At 41.7% G+C, this 16,990-nt stretch overlaps 2 protein-coding genes across 6 annotated transcripts in view; both read right to left on the bottom strand.

Annotated features, from left to right (window-relative positions):
• ZDHHC8 (zinc finger DHHC-type palmitoyltransferase 8) overlaps window positions 1-16,990 on the bottom strand; it is a 130,887-nt gene that overhangs the window by 31,958 nt on the left and 81,939 nt on the right. For 4 of the 5 annotated variants that reach the window (XR_011338659.1, XR_011338660.1, XM_069871084.1 and 1 more), the window contains 5 exons: window positions 13,429-13,550; window positions 9,007-9,164; window positions 5,654-5,826; window positions 4,873-4,975; window positions 1,509-1,600 (listed from right to left, as the gene is read on the bottom strand). Coding sequence is in view for 3 of the 5 variants with exons in the window: in XM_069871084.1 (XP_069727185.1) it covers window positions 1,509-1,600; window positions 4,873-4,975; window positions 5,654-5,826; window positions 9,007-9,164; window positions 13,429-13,550 (648 nt within the window). In the remaining 2 variants the exon portion in view is untranslated. The remainder of the gene's footprint in view (window positions 1-1,508; window positions 1,601-4,872; window positions 4,976-5,653; window positions 5,827-9,006; window positions 9,165-13,428; window positions 13,551-16,990) is intronic. The other variant, XM_069871086.1, reaches the window with a different exon arrangement.
• The window catches only part of TANGO2 (transport and golgi organization 2 homolog), a 167,728-nt gene continuing 161,701 nt past the window's right edge, over window positions 10,964-16,990 (bottom strand). Inside the window, exon 9 of the transcript XR_011338663.1 lies at window positions 10,964-10,977. The gene's annotated coding sequence lies outside the window, so the exon portion shown is untranslated. The remainder of the gene's footprint in view (window positions 10,978-16,990) is intronic.

Raw genomic sequence — 16,990 nt, 5'->3', positions numbered from 1 at the left:
ACTATTTCAATGGATGTAATAACTAAAAAGCAATTAAAATATCAGTGGAGTTTGTAGTGAGCAAAAAGAGAGGATGCATTAAAAAACCTAGTGCTGATGAGCAAGAGCACAGTTCACCTGAAGAGTGACAGAAGCGACCAACAGAAGCGATTTACTAGATCTTACCTAGTTAACACAAAACAGCTTCCCTGGGGTAGAAGGGAGTGACTGGGGGAATAAGACCCAGCACATGGGAAGTTAACATGGAGAAGATGATGCGCTGTCAGTTCTAGCTTATCACCCAGTGATTTGTTCCCGTAGCGTGTTTAGAGTGTTCAATAAATGGAAGTAGAGAAGCAGACAGCTCTATAGGAAGCAGCAAATCTAAATGGAAATGGCTGACTTTGGGTGTCTTATTACTTCTCCGCGAAAAAGAATTCTCTAAGTGCAACTGGGCAGTGGCTGTACAACGCATAAGTATCAATATGCACACAAGATTTATTTTACCTAGTGAACAGGACATTCTAGTAGTGATGGCTCAGTGATTTTCAACGTACGGGACAATCTGAATACATCTTCACAAAACACACATATTCTGCTTGCTATAAGTCTGAGAACAGCCATGACGATAGCTCTAGCACCTCTCTCCACAGGATTGTCTCCCAACTTCTAGTATCTGGCTCTCTAAAAGCACCTTGGCCTGATTTTCAGGTTTTGGTGAGTCTGAGAAGCTGCTATTCCAGTGTCTTTACTTCAACACACATAAGAGACTTTTACAACTTCTTTGATGCATAGCAAAGCGAAAAGAAAAAAGCATAATAGTGTCAGGGTCTGGAACTGCTCAACACCTTGAGAAGGCTTAAATAAGTTTTCTTGCAGTACCATTATTAACATGTTTGTAGGCTGGACAGCTCAGCATCTAGGATATTCATACTCCATCTTATCATTCAAATCCTGGCTTCAAAATGTGAAACGATAAATTCAGTTCCCTCAAAATAGAAAGCCATAAATAAAATCTCAAGCTCCATGATGTAGACCTCATTGAAAATCTGTTTTATAATAATGAAAGTGCCAGTGAGATTGAAAACCACGGTGGCCTTAAATTAGATTTAAGTCTTAAGAAGAAAGGCTGATTTTGGATTCCTTATTTTTCTCCAGCAGACTAGAATACCAGGACATTGACTGTATAGTGCAAAAAAGTCATGCTGAGAGTATGACAACATACTGGAACTTACCTTGTGACTGAAATCCACTGGATAAAAAAAACTGTTGAAGAAAAGGGTATCAGCTCTTGACATGTTCATTCCAAATAAACATCTCTGGGATGGGGGTTATGAATTACATGAAGAAATCAACTGCTTGGACAAGTCACAGCCATGCAACAGTGAAGCAGCTATCACAGAGCCTTCAGGAACGTTTTACTTTACTTCCCTGTTATTTCAGCAATGGTCTTTCACTTGCACGTTTTCTTCCTCCATTCCAACAACTACTCTACCTCCCTCATTCCCAGTTTAAAACACTTCTCTTACCTGGGAGCCAAAGGGCTGCAGAGCACATGCTCCACATTTCCACAGCATCCTCGGGTAAAAGGATTCACTCCTCCACGGAATTTACCTGTCACCTGGAAACACATTCAGGACAGTGCTCAAACCTCTGATTATGTAAAAGTCATCATCGAGCCCTCAGAAAGCCAAAAACAAGTATGCCTTGCTCTGACCTTACTGTCCTTCCCAAACAGATCCTTTTTCTCTGAATGCTGCACTTTCTCTCTCCTGCTGTCACACATCACCTCCATCAGCTACTTATAGCACAGAGGCACAACAACTCAAGAACCCTTCCCAAAAGGGCAATGAGCTCAGTGGCTGCATTTCAAATTGGCCGAGTTCACCTCTCCATTCTGCTCTTGCATTAGCTTCGTGCCACCGGTCAGACATCCTGTTTTGGTCCCATTCATTTCCCTGTCACTTCCACTCCTCTGCCTTGACAAGTCTTCTCCAAACATGGAGAGCAAGGGTTCCTCTTGGTCAGCATCCCATCCCTAGAGGCAATCGGTGTGAACCCCTGCCTTATGTGGGAGGGTGCCAGCAACTCCCAGGTGATTATAATGTTTGCTTGGAAATGAACTAGTTTAATAAAAGCTAAGCCTCATTAGACTGGTGGAATCCATTCAAAGCATCATAATCATTATAAAGGGTTTGTAGTCCACAGGCAGATACTTGAAAGTAACCATATGAGGATAAATACCAATAAAGCCAGGGAGAATAATAGTGGTTGCCATTAAAAGCATTACTGTTGCTGTTTGCAAGTAATACATTTTAATCAACTCATAGTTCTGATTGAGCAACAAGGTTATAGAGCCCCAGAAATACTTTAATTACTTGCGCATAAAATAACGACAATTAAATGATTTTGCAATATATTATGCTGGCCTCTTCGGTATAACATAAAACTCTTTTAAGAGGCCAAGAGAGAAATGTTGGAAGTTCTGAGTGCTGGAAGAGTAACCTGATGATTAAAACACGGGCCTGGGACATTTGGCACATCTGCATTCAATCCTAGGCTTAAGCAGACCCGTGCCAGATGCTGGCAAAGCACTTCATAACTGTGTGCCCATTTTCCCAAATGCAATATGAAAATAAAATTTCTCTAACTCAGAGATTACATTACTAATTATATCAATTTGCTTTCTAAAGTAGTTTGAAATCCACTGACAGAAAGCAGTCTCAGAAGGAAGGACATTTATTTACTCTATTCAGAAAAGAGAAACACCAGGATAGCAGCAGATGTTGGTTATGGGTTATTTTTTTTTTTCCATAGAGGACTTTCAGAGGCATTCAGAAAGCTCACGAACATCTAAGCTCATCCACTATGCACTCCTAAGTCACAGTCTGCCTACTATGGGGCTCCAGAATTAAAAAATATCAAAATTTACAGTAGAACACCAAAACTGTCGGTACCACTGGCCTCTAAAATATACTGGGGAAAAAAGGACAAGTTTAGCTGAGCGTGTTGTAACTGGAAAGCTGACATCAGATAACTAACAGTGTGAGAAGAGAGAATCTATACTGAGACTGCAGGAGAAAAGTGAATGTTTTAAAACATTGGCAAAGCCAGGAGCAGATTTCTTATCCATCACTCCCAGTCTGGTGCTCTAATTACTTAGATATTTTTCCCTTGAAAGGGACCTGAAGGCTGGGAGAGCAGCCGCCTTCCAGTTACAGACAGGCAGTGCATACAACCGAACAGAAATTAAGACCAGAATATATTTATTTTTCAGAAAACAGCACAAAAAGATGAAGTAATCTCAAGTGGTTTGGTAGCTCAGGAAACCAAACTAAGCCAGAATGCATTTTCCAGTATTTATTTCAATCAAGTTAAATGCAAAATTCTCAACCTTCCTAAATGTTAGTATGGCCACAAACCCAAGAAGTTACATTTTGCTTTTTTTTTTTTTAAATTTAAATTCTTCCTTTCTCCTCAGCCCGAAACTTTCATGGACGGTTTTCATTACAGCCCAAAGACAAGCCTAAGGCAGACTATGATTTGGGCTATGAAACTGAAATACTCTGCCTTTCACGCTGCTATTGTTAGCACTATCAAACCTAACACTTGGCCAAAACCAATGTTAAAATGAAGAGCAGCTGATTTCAGGCAGGACAAAGAAAAGCATTTAAAGATCTACAGCTACAGTGAGCTCGCTTTGTTCAGAGGCCGTGTTAGGCAGCAATTCAGGATGACTTCAGAGTCTTTGCTTATGTAAACCTCCCACGCTATTCTGGATAAAAGTTTTTATTGTCTCTTGTGGGACAGGGGACAATCTCATCGCAGTTCACCAAGGCCTGGCCGCAGACAGATGTCTTCAATTCTTACAGGCTGCCCAGCAGCCATCCAAGCTACGTAAGTGTGAAGCCCTCAGCCTGCAGGAGAGCCAGAACGGCACACGCTGCACAGCCAGAGAGCACCTGTCGATGCAAAAGCACTAAAAACGCATTTGGAAAAATAAAGTGAACCCCCCCCAGATGTGTCAGGGGCATTGGAGCTGTGAAAGGGTAAAGAAAGCACTGGAACACACACAATTAATTAGGCTTGGGAAGAAAGCTGAAAATGCTGTGTGCAGCCGACTAGATGGCTGTGTGAGCCAGCGTCAAGCTTTCTAACCGAGCTATCTCTTAGGAATGGCAGGGTCACGCTATCGATCCCGTGACAATAGCTCGATCACCTATATCATACTGATGTACACATGCATCTAGGTCTGGATTGTCCACACAGGGGCTGTGGGTTCTATCCACTTGAGTAACTGCCGAGGAACTAGAGTTCTACAGGCTTTTTGGCACAAGATGTCATGTTGGCGCTCAGTTTGGAGAAGCAAACAAGTTCGCCCTAATAGCCTCTTTGTGTATGTGCACACATACGCAGGAGAACGAGAGACAGACAATTAGAGAGGGACAAAGAGCTAGCTCAGATCTTATTATGTACAGTGTGGGTTAGCTGGGGGAGTTCAAAATACCAGGAGAGAGGGCAAAAGCATGATTTAATCTTTTCCTTTCTTTCTTTCATTCAATCTCATGATTTGTTCAGTCTGACTCACAAAATCTGAACTTCTGGGGTTGACAGTACTCACCACATAAGGCTTATTTCAAGGCCATGAGTGGATTTTAAATGGTAAATAAGCCTGGAATGATCCTTTGTGGTTAGAAGGGGGGAATCTTTGCTTGCAGTGCATTCAAGAAGAAAATTTGAAAATAAAAAACTAGGCAGTTTTCCTAGATCTTCACAAAAGCTCCAGTAAGCTAAGATTTGGATCATTTTTTTGCTTTACTCAAGCTGACTTACTGACTTCCCTTCCCAACTCAACATCTTACCCATAAACACAGAGAAAAGATTGCTTCTTACCTGTTCATTTGTTGTGCGCCCTCGGGCCACTAGAACGATATGGAAGCCAGTGAGACCAATGACTGGAATAAAGAACAACCCAGCCACACACATGACAGCCATTCTGTATCCAGGAGTTAAAGAAACTGTGATGAGTGAAGGGAAAAACAGGCTATGAAGGACAGGGAGAGGAAAAGGTGAAAAAAATACCTTGGAAATAGGCTGAGTGACCCTCGCCTTTAATTGGGCTAATTAAATTTTATCTCAAAGTCAAGTCCACCTGCTACGAGCCTAGGTCCTTATCCTTGAGGTGGTTAAAAAATAATGTGAACTCATTGATTCGGGCCATTAACCATCTTGATCTTGTAAAGACTTGTTCTGCACTAATCTATCAACAGAAGCAGCAGTCCCCAGAGCCAGGGGTTTGTGCGCTACACCAGCAGGCAGTGGGGCTTCTCCCAGGGCAAGCTCTGCTTTAAACTACAGCAAAAAGTACCCAGCAGTTTAGAGTCACACCCAACTGGAAGCAACATCTGGGGAGGCAGCATTTCTTTCTTCTGGGCTGCCACGGCAAAGACCGAGACGGACAAAAGGCCAGCGATAATTTTGTGGGCAATCAATGCTTACACGGGACAGATGGGTACAGGAAAAAACCTGCACAGGGCATTTACAAGGGAAGAGCAATAAGAGAGCAGGAGAGGAGTAGATCTTCCCCAGTTTCAGGAAGACAGATCTTCAGATTCATTCTTTCCCACCTTCCTTAAGGCCAGCTTGAGTCTTGAAAGACCAAAAGGAAGGATACGTAATGGTGGTATGAGCAGCTCCCAGCTTTTCCATATGATTTAAAACGAAGATGAGCCCAAAGGTGAAGACTCCAACCATGTGCGTACTTAAGGACAGCAAGAAGAGAAAAAAATAGCGGTAGTTCCTCCGTCCTATGCAATTGTTGACCCATGGGCAGTGATGATCAAAATCCTTGTAAAGAAAGGGAGAAACAAGGAACAACATCCAAATAGTGAAAGAAAATACATTGTCTGTATGTATGCAGAGAGAAATCGGAACCATCATCGTGTAAAATTGCATCAAGGTAGTTATGCAGCTTTACAACATGCCACACTTTTTAAAAAGGCCCTTCCTACAACCAAGTGGTTTCTCTGTCTACATATGGAGAGGTACCTGTGTGTTTATAGGCTTCAAAGAGAGGATATAAAGAAATAAAAGACAGGCTATTTGTCTGCTAGCAGCAGAAACACTGATTTTTTTTTTTACCATCCTTAGCATGAGGAGTCAATTACAATGAAGTTCTCGTAACCCAGAATGTTTTGAAGATGCAATAGTGCCACAGGATTCTCTGCCTCACATTTCTGTAGTTATATGAAGATGAATAAACCCACTTTAAACAGGGGACATCACGAAAGACACTTTTTTATCAAGCAGGTCCCCAAAGAAAAGCAACATCTGGATAAGACACAGGCAAAGTTCTGCCCAAGTTCATTAATAGTTATGAATCCAAACCTAACTATCTGTCTCAGTCTAAAATTCAAAGTCCCTCATAAAATTGGATCCCTTTTGACAGGAGATTTAATAATGAGGACAAGCCACAGACACCTTTCAAGTGTCATTACACAATTTTATTAGCATGTAAATCCACTGTCTTTGATGGGATTATTCCTGAGGTGAAGACAAGATCAGGTGCAAGAAATAAACCCTTCTTATTTCTGCATTCTTCAGAACAGATATTACACACTCATTACATCAACAAATGGATTGTTTATTCTTTTGTGGTAATGTTGCTTCTAAACACTCCTCAATGATGACAAAGGGTGTTTTGTATTTTTAAGTTCTGTGCAAAAACTTACAAAATACAAGAAAATGTATTAGAGCTTTCCCTTAACACATTAGAAAACGACCGAGACAAATTAATGAAAATAATTTCAAGCTATCTGAAATCTGAAATGCTGACATAGCATATGTCCATTATGCAAATCTGGTTGTATGCAGCCCAAAATATCTATCCACTATGAAACTACCTAAGTATCCACTGAAAACACTTCAGTAAAGAAAACAAAAATCTGACTACTTTTGCCACAGATTCTTTTTTGGGTCCCTCTGGTCACAGCAGACTTTGGGTTTTAACTGATGTTATTTCTGCAAGTCTCGTTGTTTTTTGTTGTTTCTTCATTTTTATCAGATTAGCTCTAAAGTTTTATATTTGGGAAAAGAATTTTTATTGCACATTCTAGTCTGAAAGTGAAAAGATGTGTATTACACCCTGAATGGGTTGCACATGGAAACCCCAGTAGAGTCACCCCTATCACTGCCTCCAAGCTCTTCTAGAACAGACCGGTGACTGGGAAATAAGCATCACGAGAATCAATAAAGCATGCTGTTTTAGGCCATGATTTATTGATTCAGGACTCATTAATGCTTTTTGCCTATATTCTTCCCCAGCAGTCATAATTTAATTATACGAGTAGAGCTTCTTTCTTGCTGACCAGAATAGTAAGGAATGTTCAACTGATCTGACCATCAATAAAACTTCTGAAGAGCTGGCAGAATCACCTTGCATTCTGCTACTTTATTTAAGTTGCTTTAGGATTCTCTTCCATTTTCTGAATCCCATGGAGGTCTTATGGCAGCATGAAATTGCAAGTGTTTGTACCAGTGAGTTATGAGCAATCTTTTCCTGAGGAAACTTCATTTGTTGATAATGAATTTTCATGCTGAGCCAGTGGGGAGGGGCAGAAGGAATAAATTCCACAGGATAACTGCAAAATTCACCATCATCTAAACAATGCTCAGGATCTAGAATTAGTGAAAATATGTATTAAAACTAGGAATATACAACTCAGCTTTTCTACAAAAAATCCAGCTCTGTTCAATAATTTACAGCAGCCTAAGAAATTGTGTGACACAACCTACAAAAAGATGTGGCTATTCCCCTCTTCTCAGGGACCCTGGCAGCTCCTTACTCTTCATCTTCTCAAATGCTGGATTCTTTTAAGACCTTCCATAACAGGACAGCCTTGCCCTATTTATCGATGATTACCAGGTACAGCACTGCTTCCAGATAATTATAACTTAGATATATACTGCCCTGAAGGAGAAAAAGACTGACTCAAGATAAACCCAGACAGCCTTTATCTCACATGTAACTCTGCTGCTTTCTTTGGGACTATTCCCTTGCTTATAGCAAAGAGGATTAGGACAAAGATGGTGTATGCAGCATACCAGCTGACTCTGGTATTTTTCCCCTTTCAGATTAGTAATTCCTTTCATTTTAATGGCTTGGCTGAATATATTTTACACATATTAAAGATTTCATCTTTCCATTGGAAAAAAAAATAGGCCTTGCAGCAGAAATGATCCTTAAGAAGTAAAATTTTTAGCTCAGCAATAAAAATCCCCCCTGGCACTACATTGCTGTGGATACTGCACTCTGTAGTAACTTACAAGTCTGGGAGATGTTTATAGCCCAAAAGCACGTTTTACTGTTGGGGGTTATTTTTTAAAATCCTGTGTGCCTCACCAAGACCCCAGAGCTATCAAGAGACATGAAAGCCCCATGATTCAGAGCAACCAGCATTAGAAACATGAACAAGTTCATGTACTGAGTTCAGGTGTTGAAATGAACATGAGGTCTTTCCATTGACTGGCGAACCGCTCACTCTGTTCTGAGTTTGGCTTTCCAAACGCTCACACAACACTCTACCTTTTCTTCTTGTCCACTAACACAGGACTAGTTTGTTTCAAATTAAATGATGAGCCCTAAGCTCATGCAGGACAAGCTACAATGCTTCACCCTGAATTTCCTAATCTCCTGAATTCTGCATCAACTCTTCCATTTACCCCTTTTTTACATTCATGACCTCTTAGCTACTTCAAGAAAGACACAGCCAACACTACAAATTTTTATTCTAATTATCACTGGTAACGAAGCTGACATTAAACATTACTGCATACGTGAAACACATCATGACTGAGGATTATGTTTCAGATGGTACTAATTAGTTGGAGTCCACCAACAAGGCTACAGCTAGGAGCTTCCAAGAACTGAAATACCAGGGGAAGCACCCAACTGCATGTTTTCTGTAGTATGTGCAACCCCACCCCTGAGGCAAAGCCAACACATCACGTAATTGGCAGAATTATTACCTCAACACAGTTGTCACAGACACTGCAGTGCGAGCAGCGTGGAGGGCGGTAGAAGTGGCAGGTGGCACACCATTTCATCCGTACTTGGATTCCTTTAATCTCCACATTCTTGTAGAGAGGAGCTCGGAAGTCGTCATCTTTATCTTCATCTTCATCTGCTGCTCAATGCAAAACTAGAAGTTAGTGGAAATAACAAAGGGTAAAGATCTAATCCAGTCAGTGCCTTGGATACAGGGGCACTGCACATGCTCTTGGGCTTGTCAGAAAAACAACAGAGTGGTGGAAGTGAGGGACTGTCAGAACAGGTTATCCAGGCTGCAGAACTCTGCAGTGATCAGGGCTCATTTTATCACCTCCCATACGTGTGCGTGCTGCCTTACTCACCAGCCCCTGGACTGGTGAGTAGAGAGAGGTGTCTGAGCCTTAGCCAGCATTTACAAGCAGGATGAATAAGATGAGTTGCAGACTAGAGTCAAAGAAGGGATGGAAATCACCCAAGCCCTTGTTGTGAGAATGCTGGTGCACGTATTTGGGATTAATTAAATGCCAGCACAAAGTTAAAGAAACCACATCAACAGATATTAGAAAAAGGTTGTGCTAGCTCAAACCCCGAAATCAACCCAGATGATCCTGAGTGACAATTTGTTCGGCACTCTAGTGTCAGCTCACAGTCATCCTGAAGACCTGTTGTTCCAAGGAGTCTGATGCCACAGTGAAACATACAATCCCGAGGCAATTTGTGTGCCCACAACAAGCCCCTGCACCAGTGCTTACTCCTTTACGGTATATCCCATGCTCTCCTGTCCACAGCATACCCAGAGTGCTCTTGCTCTGGTATCAGTACATAACCAGGAAGATCTCACCTCTCCCAAAGGCAGCGCGGTCTACTGATCTGAGCACAGGACTGGGAATCAGGAAGTCCTGTATTCTAATTTTCTCACCCTGTGGCCTTGAGCTAGTCACTTAGCCTCTCTCTGCCATTAGTAAGATGAAGATGACAATACGGCAGTCATCTTATCAGGGACAACGCAGAGGGCAGATGGCTTATCATCTCAACTGAGCACTGCCCTGTGTAAGAAAAGAGCCCATTCAAAAATAAACGCACAAAACAAAAGCCAGTCCATAACAGACAAATAAATATTAGGAAGAAAAGAAAAAAAAGATGAGAAAGACATTCACAGAAGTTCATCTTCTAAGCTAGACTCTTGTAATCTTTATTTGTTTCCTTTTGACAGAGAAAATCTAAGCAGCTCACCTCTATTTAACACCTGGTTAAACATGATAGTGCAGCTGGTATTGGCTGACTGGCTCCAAATTAGGTGGAATTTGATAATATAGTCCCAGTGGGGCATCAATCACTGTCACGTAGTTCTATATTAAATCTTCTCTAGATGCGTTATCCCTACTAAAATGATCCAATTTCTATTGACGTCAGAGGGAGTTTCTCCCTTCACTTTAGATGAACTTGGGATCTGGCTCAGCTACAGTATTTTCCTAGTGAGAATATTCTCTAGATTAACGTTTCTGCATGGAAGCAGAGCGCGGTACTGGCACCATTCTCTATAATTTTACTTTATAACTAATCAGTGGGACCCTTAGTGAGAGCTGGACTCTAAATCCATTAGACACTTCCACTAGTACAATCCACAGGTTCAATACTGTTACAAACTAGCCCATGCTGTAGAATACATGTAAGCGTCTAAAAACAAGACTCTAGAATGGCCAAACCATTTAAAATCTTGTAAAAAAAATGAGTAAATGAACAGAGCCTGCATATTATAAATGCCTAGAAGCATATAAAAACATTAGTCTTGTAGAACTGACAAGCATCTGAAGAGTTTGTATAGATTCACGAAAGAAAATACTGGAAACTAATTTGTAGTTGGTACCTATAATTAGCCAGCAACAAACATTGCCAGTCTCATCCTAGACTATAAATCAGACTTGTCAAGGTAGCCCCCATTTCAGTGACTTAATACACCTTTCCTTCTCATTCATTTGGTGTATGACTGGCAAATCACTTCCACAGAGTCAATCCTGATTCATACCAGAAGCATTCAGCGAGACAGCAAATTATGAAATGATTAAGAAATGAATAATGGATTTAGGAGTTTTGATTCAGTTTCTCTTCAACAATACAAAACCAATTTGGGTTTGCTTCTCCCATAGCCCAGGTTCTATTTGTCACAGAACCTGTAAGCTTATACAATATAGCTAGAAATAGGTTTATTTCCAGCTTCCAATGATCTGAGTAGAAGAATATATTGGCAGAGGAATGTACTTTTACTACACAGACTCTCATACTCTGATTCAGTGACACAGAGCTGCCCAGTTTCTTGTTTCTATAGCGTATCTTACGATTTTTGGTGTCTTCCTTAAAGGAATCGTTATTTCGTTAGAATTTCAGCTTCTGTATTGTTTATTTGTTGTTTCATTTTTTTGAAGTAAATTTGTAACTATTGGGAACGTGCTAAAAAGCTTGAAAACCAAGAAAACTAAACCTAATTTCCATAACAGAAAACAAACAGATCTATTGTACGTTCATTTTCTATCACTCCTACAACTTTTGAACCCCCTGTGCTGGCAGCTCTGCAGGTGGCGTGGGGTGGTGATAGCTTTTTTTTTCACATGCACACTTGTGATCTGAAATAACATCTGCTCCTCTTTCATCCCAGCACTAGCATTTATAGTCTTCTCCACCTTTTCCTTTTCGTATTAGTTTTCTTCCTTCACACATCTAAACTCCTGCTTTATCACTTTCTTCCAGGATGACTTCCATCCCTTTTCTTGTCCTTTCCTCTCTCCCCCCTTGCTCTCAGCCTCTTCCAGACCAAGCACATAAGCAACACAGAGACTGAAGGCCAAGGCCAGAAATGAAGAGAAAGGGACCAAAGAAAGGTGAGCTGTGGGAAATTCTTCCTCTTCCTGCTTTGCTCCTGACTCCCTTGTGTTAAGGGAGATGGGAAGAGAGGGATATTTTAAAGTCTCCATTTTATCTCCCTGTGTTTTCCTCTTCTAGGAGCATAGTCCAAAATAAAGAACTTGTTTGCAAGAGGAAGTTAGAGCAGTGTAAGGGAAGGTGTAATTTATAAACTCAGTACCAATCACTCATAGGTGATCTGAGGGATCACTGTGGGCTCCATCAGAGGGAACCATGGTGCATAAACATACTAGATTCCCAGACCGAGATTTTCAAAACTGAACAACTTTATTCCAGCTCTCCTACCAAAGAGAAAGTGCACGGATCCTTCTGATAACCTCACACCCAAAGCATGTTTAACCATTGCTATCTCCGCTGAGATGGAGGAACTAAAAAGCCCAGGAAACTCAGTAGAAGCTCTAAGCACTTAAGCTCTTTTGAAAATCTCACTTGCACCTGTTTGTACCTCTAAGCACCTGAACACTGCATCACTTAATCTTGCTCAAATGACAGCATCTTGCCTTTGCCCTAGTTTGCCTTTACACAGAATTATTTCCTTAACTGGAGTGCTACAACACTTAATCAGGGGTTGGAAAGCTTCAGCTGAAAGGAATGGCAGACAGATGCTCATCATTAGACCCTGCTACCTGGCACTTGCTATTCAGGGAAGCTAGCAGGATAGGTACCTTGTTCTTGTCAGGTAGCAATTCAAAGCAGATATTGAATTCTGTGAACAGAGGCGAGAAAGCACAGCTTGCAGAAAGCACAAATCTACTGGTTTAGCAAGACTGCCTAGAGCAGTCTCTGCTGCAAACTGCATGTGAATAATTATTGGAAGACGGATAAAATGAGGTGATAATTCTCCCATTAGGATGTGTTAAAAGAGATAGCTGCCCTGTGGTTCCCATTACAAAAGCTGAGCAGTCTTTATCCTATTTAATCAGCTATAAATCAGTACTAATTTAAGCTGGTGTATCTTTCTAAATGTATACATTTTTAGGCACTCTAAGGCAAGCCTTAGTCATTAATTTTTTTAGTGTTCAATGCTTTTGCATTTGTTTTGAAGCTTTTTGGAACGTCTGCTTTGATGAAGCTGTTTCAGGCAGTTTAGCATCTCCCCTCCACCATGCCCTGCTACCTATTGTGAAGACAGTGACTTAAATCCAATGTGCCAGCATGACACAGGGGATGGCAATCTAATCACATCAGTCAGGAGAGCTACTCAAGGAGAACCATTTTACACAACGCCGTGCCCTCGACTGCCAGTCTGAGCAAGTGCAAGGACAACCAACACCTCCTAGCTCAGAAGGGAGATGGAGGGTATCCAGCATTTCACTGCCATCCCATCTCTACTGCCAGCCGAGTACAATAAATAAATAAAGTCTACAAGAAAGAATGCCAGAAAAAAGGGGATTAGTCAGCAAACAGTGCATTTGGATACCTGCCACCTGTTTTGGCTTCGGTTTTCAAATTCCCTTCCCAACAGTCCCATTCTCTGTTACCTCGTGGGAAAACTCCAGGGTCCATGAAAGTTGCCATGCTGAAGTTTGCGAGTACAAACAAGAACACGAGCCCATTGTACACTGGGATGGCTGGGGAGATGGCTTTTGTCAACCAGGGGCACCTGTGGAGAAGAAAAGTTATAGGTAAGGGCTCTTTCGGCTGTAACACATAGTTTCTTCCTAGTCACCATCATCATAGGTAGAAGCAGTCTCACCCCCACCCTGCCAAGGCTGAATTTGCAGTTTAACAACAGGAATTTCCATAGAGCCAGTTTCAGTGATCTAACAAACACTGCAGACACCCGCTTTAGCTGCTTTGTTACACAGCACAGAAAGGACCAATTGTTCAGACGGCTCACAGGGCTTTGAAACCCTATTTCCTTATTTGCAACCTAGCATTTTGCTTCTCTGTGTAAAAGCTTCATCCCATTTCTCCATTTCTGTTTACCTTCTCTACAGCCTTGTTGCAGCTGGTGCTACTATCACAGTTTTCAACGGGGTAAAGAAGAACAGGATTCTTAAACCACCCACATCCACAGCAGGTACAAAGAGAATCACAGAATGGTTTGGGTCAGAAGTGACCTTGGGCAGGGACACCTTCCACTAGAATCACAGAATCACCAGGTTGGAAAAGACCCATCGGATCAAGTCCAACCATTCCTCTCAATCACTAAACCATGTCCCTCAGTGCCTCGTCCACCCATCCCTTAAGCACCTCCAAGGAAGGTGACAAAGCCTCATCCAACCTGGGCTTGACTACGCTTGCCTGAGTGGTTTTCAACTCCAAGTAGCACTCAGAACCAGAGTGAGGAAGCATGCGTGTTAGTCATAGGAAAATTGTTCTAGCTGCAAAGAACAGTTCCCATCAGCAGAGGAGGGCAAGACCAAGGCAGAAAATAGCCTGTCTTACAGGGAGCTTTACCAAATAAACCATAGTGATTATTTACTCAGCCTTTTACAGACTCTCTAATCCTTAACTGTAAACACTAGACCAAATCTGCTTCTCTATTCTGCACAAAGAAATTTGGTGGTGTAGGGCTGCTGAGGGGAAAAATCTGATCGATCTCATGAACATTGCAAATATAAATAAAGGAAAAATGTGGGATAAGGATCTCTTTGAAAAAAGGAAGGCCCCTGACTGAGTGGCTCCTTAGATTTCCACCTGCCTCAACAGCCAGGGTCTCCTGTGAAGCTGCTTAGCCAACAGCAATCGGCAGCAATAACTTGCCACCATTAGCATAAATCATATATCAGACCACCGATCATCCAATCCCTGGATTGTCTTTTGCCTGAACTACCTCTATGGTTGAATATGATTGCATGCCAGGCTGAAGCCTGCAGAGAAAAAGAAAAAACAACATCATTCAGCCCTCTCCCAAATCTAATTCACACCAGTTTTGCTACCAATACACTGTTTTGAACAGCTGAGAATGGTATTACTGACCTTGAAGAGACACTGTTAAACACACTCCTGTGGCCAGTATTAGAAAGGCATCACATTTTCTCCTTCCATTTCATTGTGAGTAGGCAGGAAGAGATTGTTTTGCCCTCCCCTCCTCTTCACAGCCAGGCTTTTAACATCACACTGCTGCAAATTGCTTTTAAAAGCACCTTTCCTTGCATGTGCTTCAATCAGCCTGGCCCGGAGCAAGTGAAAAATGGACAAATCCTACCCAGGGTGAGTGAATTGTAAAGCCAGGAGCAAAACAGGCATGCGGTTGGGGCCAAACCTCCAGTCTGAGTCAGGGCAAAGGGAAAAAATAAATCTTCTCACTTGAGTAAGGATACTTTGCTACAGCCCACAGAGGGGATCGTATGGACGGGGTTTCTCCTGGGACCAGTCTTAAGCAGGGAAAGCCCACAGAATTAACACCTATTAAGAGAATAGGAAAGGGCTGAGTGGAAGAGAGCTAAATTTCTCTGTGTTTCTCTTGCATTTGGGATCTCAGCCAGATGACTGTGGAGTTTGGGTAAAGGTCTTATAGAAGAGAAAGCTGATGGAGATGAACTAGCTCAGACTGACCCAGCTGAAAACAGTTTGACTCCACGAGGTACCCTAAGATGCCTACGTTCCCCAAGGGGTGGAATTTCAACATGCAGCGAGGTCACACTGACTTGCTGCCATGCTCAGTTTTCCTCAAAGCAGCTGCTGATGACTGAAAAACAAGGCAATGCAGAAGTTTCTTGCCACGAAACGTGCTGCAGTGACCTTGCCAAGCAAGCTGCAGGCATATCACTAACAACAGTTTCTACCAGATCCTTTGAAGGAAAGCAAAAGAAATCCTGAAATAAGCAGTTATAGAATGAATTCTACCCAGGGAAGGGTTCTTCCCTCTTAATTATAGTAAAATTAGATTCAGCAATGGGCATTAGTGACTTAATTGCTTCCTATGAAGTAATGCCTACACAGAGAAAGACTATGAAGTTACCCACTGCTTGTCAAGCGTGGAGGAGAGATCTCCTTAGCAGTAGAGTCAAGTGAGTTGAAAATCAAGGGACAGGAAACTCTTCCTTACAGAGAACTAGTTACTCAGAATAAGATTATCATGGAAGAGACTGTCTCAAATGATTAATGCAAGCATTTCTTAACGTTCTCATTTGTGATTTATTTTGTCATGTTCCCAACAAATACATCAAAATACTAGAAGAAACTTTAGCCATAAGCTAAACTAAACAGCTCATTTAGTGGGCAAACAGTATATCTGAAAATACTTCGGGGAAGTTGAAATAAAGGATAGAGTGAGTCATTGTACACATTAGCCAGAAGGTCTGTTCATGATCCTTCTATTTCTTCTTCCCAGAACCTTTATGCAGCACCACAGATTGCATAAAATTAGATGGGACAACAGGGGCCTCATTTGTAAACCAGACTGGCCGATAAAAACAGATCTGGAGATCTATCTCTGTCTCGTAACTGTAAAATGGTCTGAAAAATAAAATAAAATTGCTACTAGGATTCCCAAAAAGTGATGCATCTTCCCTGTCCCTCTGCCCTAACACACATAATTTTAGGCAAAGTAACAGAAATTCTAATCCAAGCCTGACAGGTTGTTTTATCACTAATCCATCATGCAAAAGTCTGGCTTCTGACCCTCTGCACTCTCTGCCTCGAGAAGGAAGCCATGGAAATGTTTGAGCAGGACCTGTGGTGGATTTCTTTTTTTTGTGTGTGCATATCCTCTCTCCAGGAGATCAGTTTCCAGCAGCAATAACACCAGTCTAGGAGACAAACCTAGCTGAATTTCGCAGTTACTTTTTCTAACATATGGATTCAAAGCCTTCTTTGGTTGGTAAACCCAAAATTTCAAGAGGCTGCAGTCTTTGTGTCTTCAACTCATCTCACAGTGGAATTCTACAGCATAAAGGTTACCACAAATTCGATAGGGCCATATAAATTAAGTCGAGCTAAGAGCAGTGTTTAGTCCCTTAATAGAGCACCAACACCAGAGAAAAACTAAACGCCAAAATTCCTGGTGTGCACTGACATCTAGAAGCAAGCCCACCAAGTCCTAACACAGAGCTTTTCTATTACAGCTTAATTATTGCCAAAGAAAGCTCCACC

The sequence above is a fragment of the Phaenicophaeus curvirostris genome, chromosome 17 (assembly GCF_032191515.1).
Source record: "Phaenicophaeus curvirostris isolate KB17595 chromosome 17, BPBGC_Pcur_1.0, whole genome shotgun sequence".
Classification (NCBI taxonomy): Eukaryota; Metazoa; Chordata; class Aves; order Cuculiformes; family Cuculidae; genus Phaenicophaeus; species Phaenicophaeus curvirostris.
This window is presented reverse-complemented; position numbering and strand designations above follow the sequence as displayed.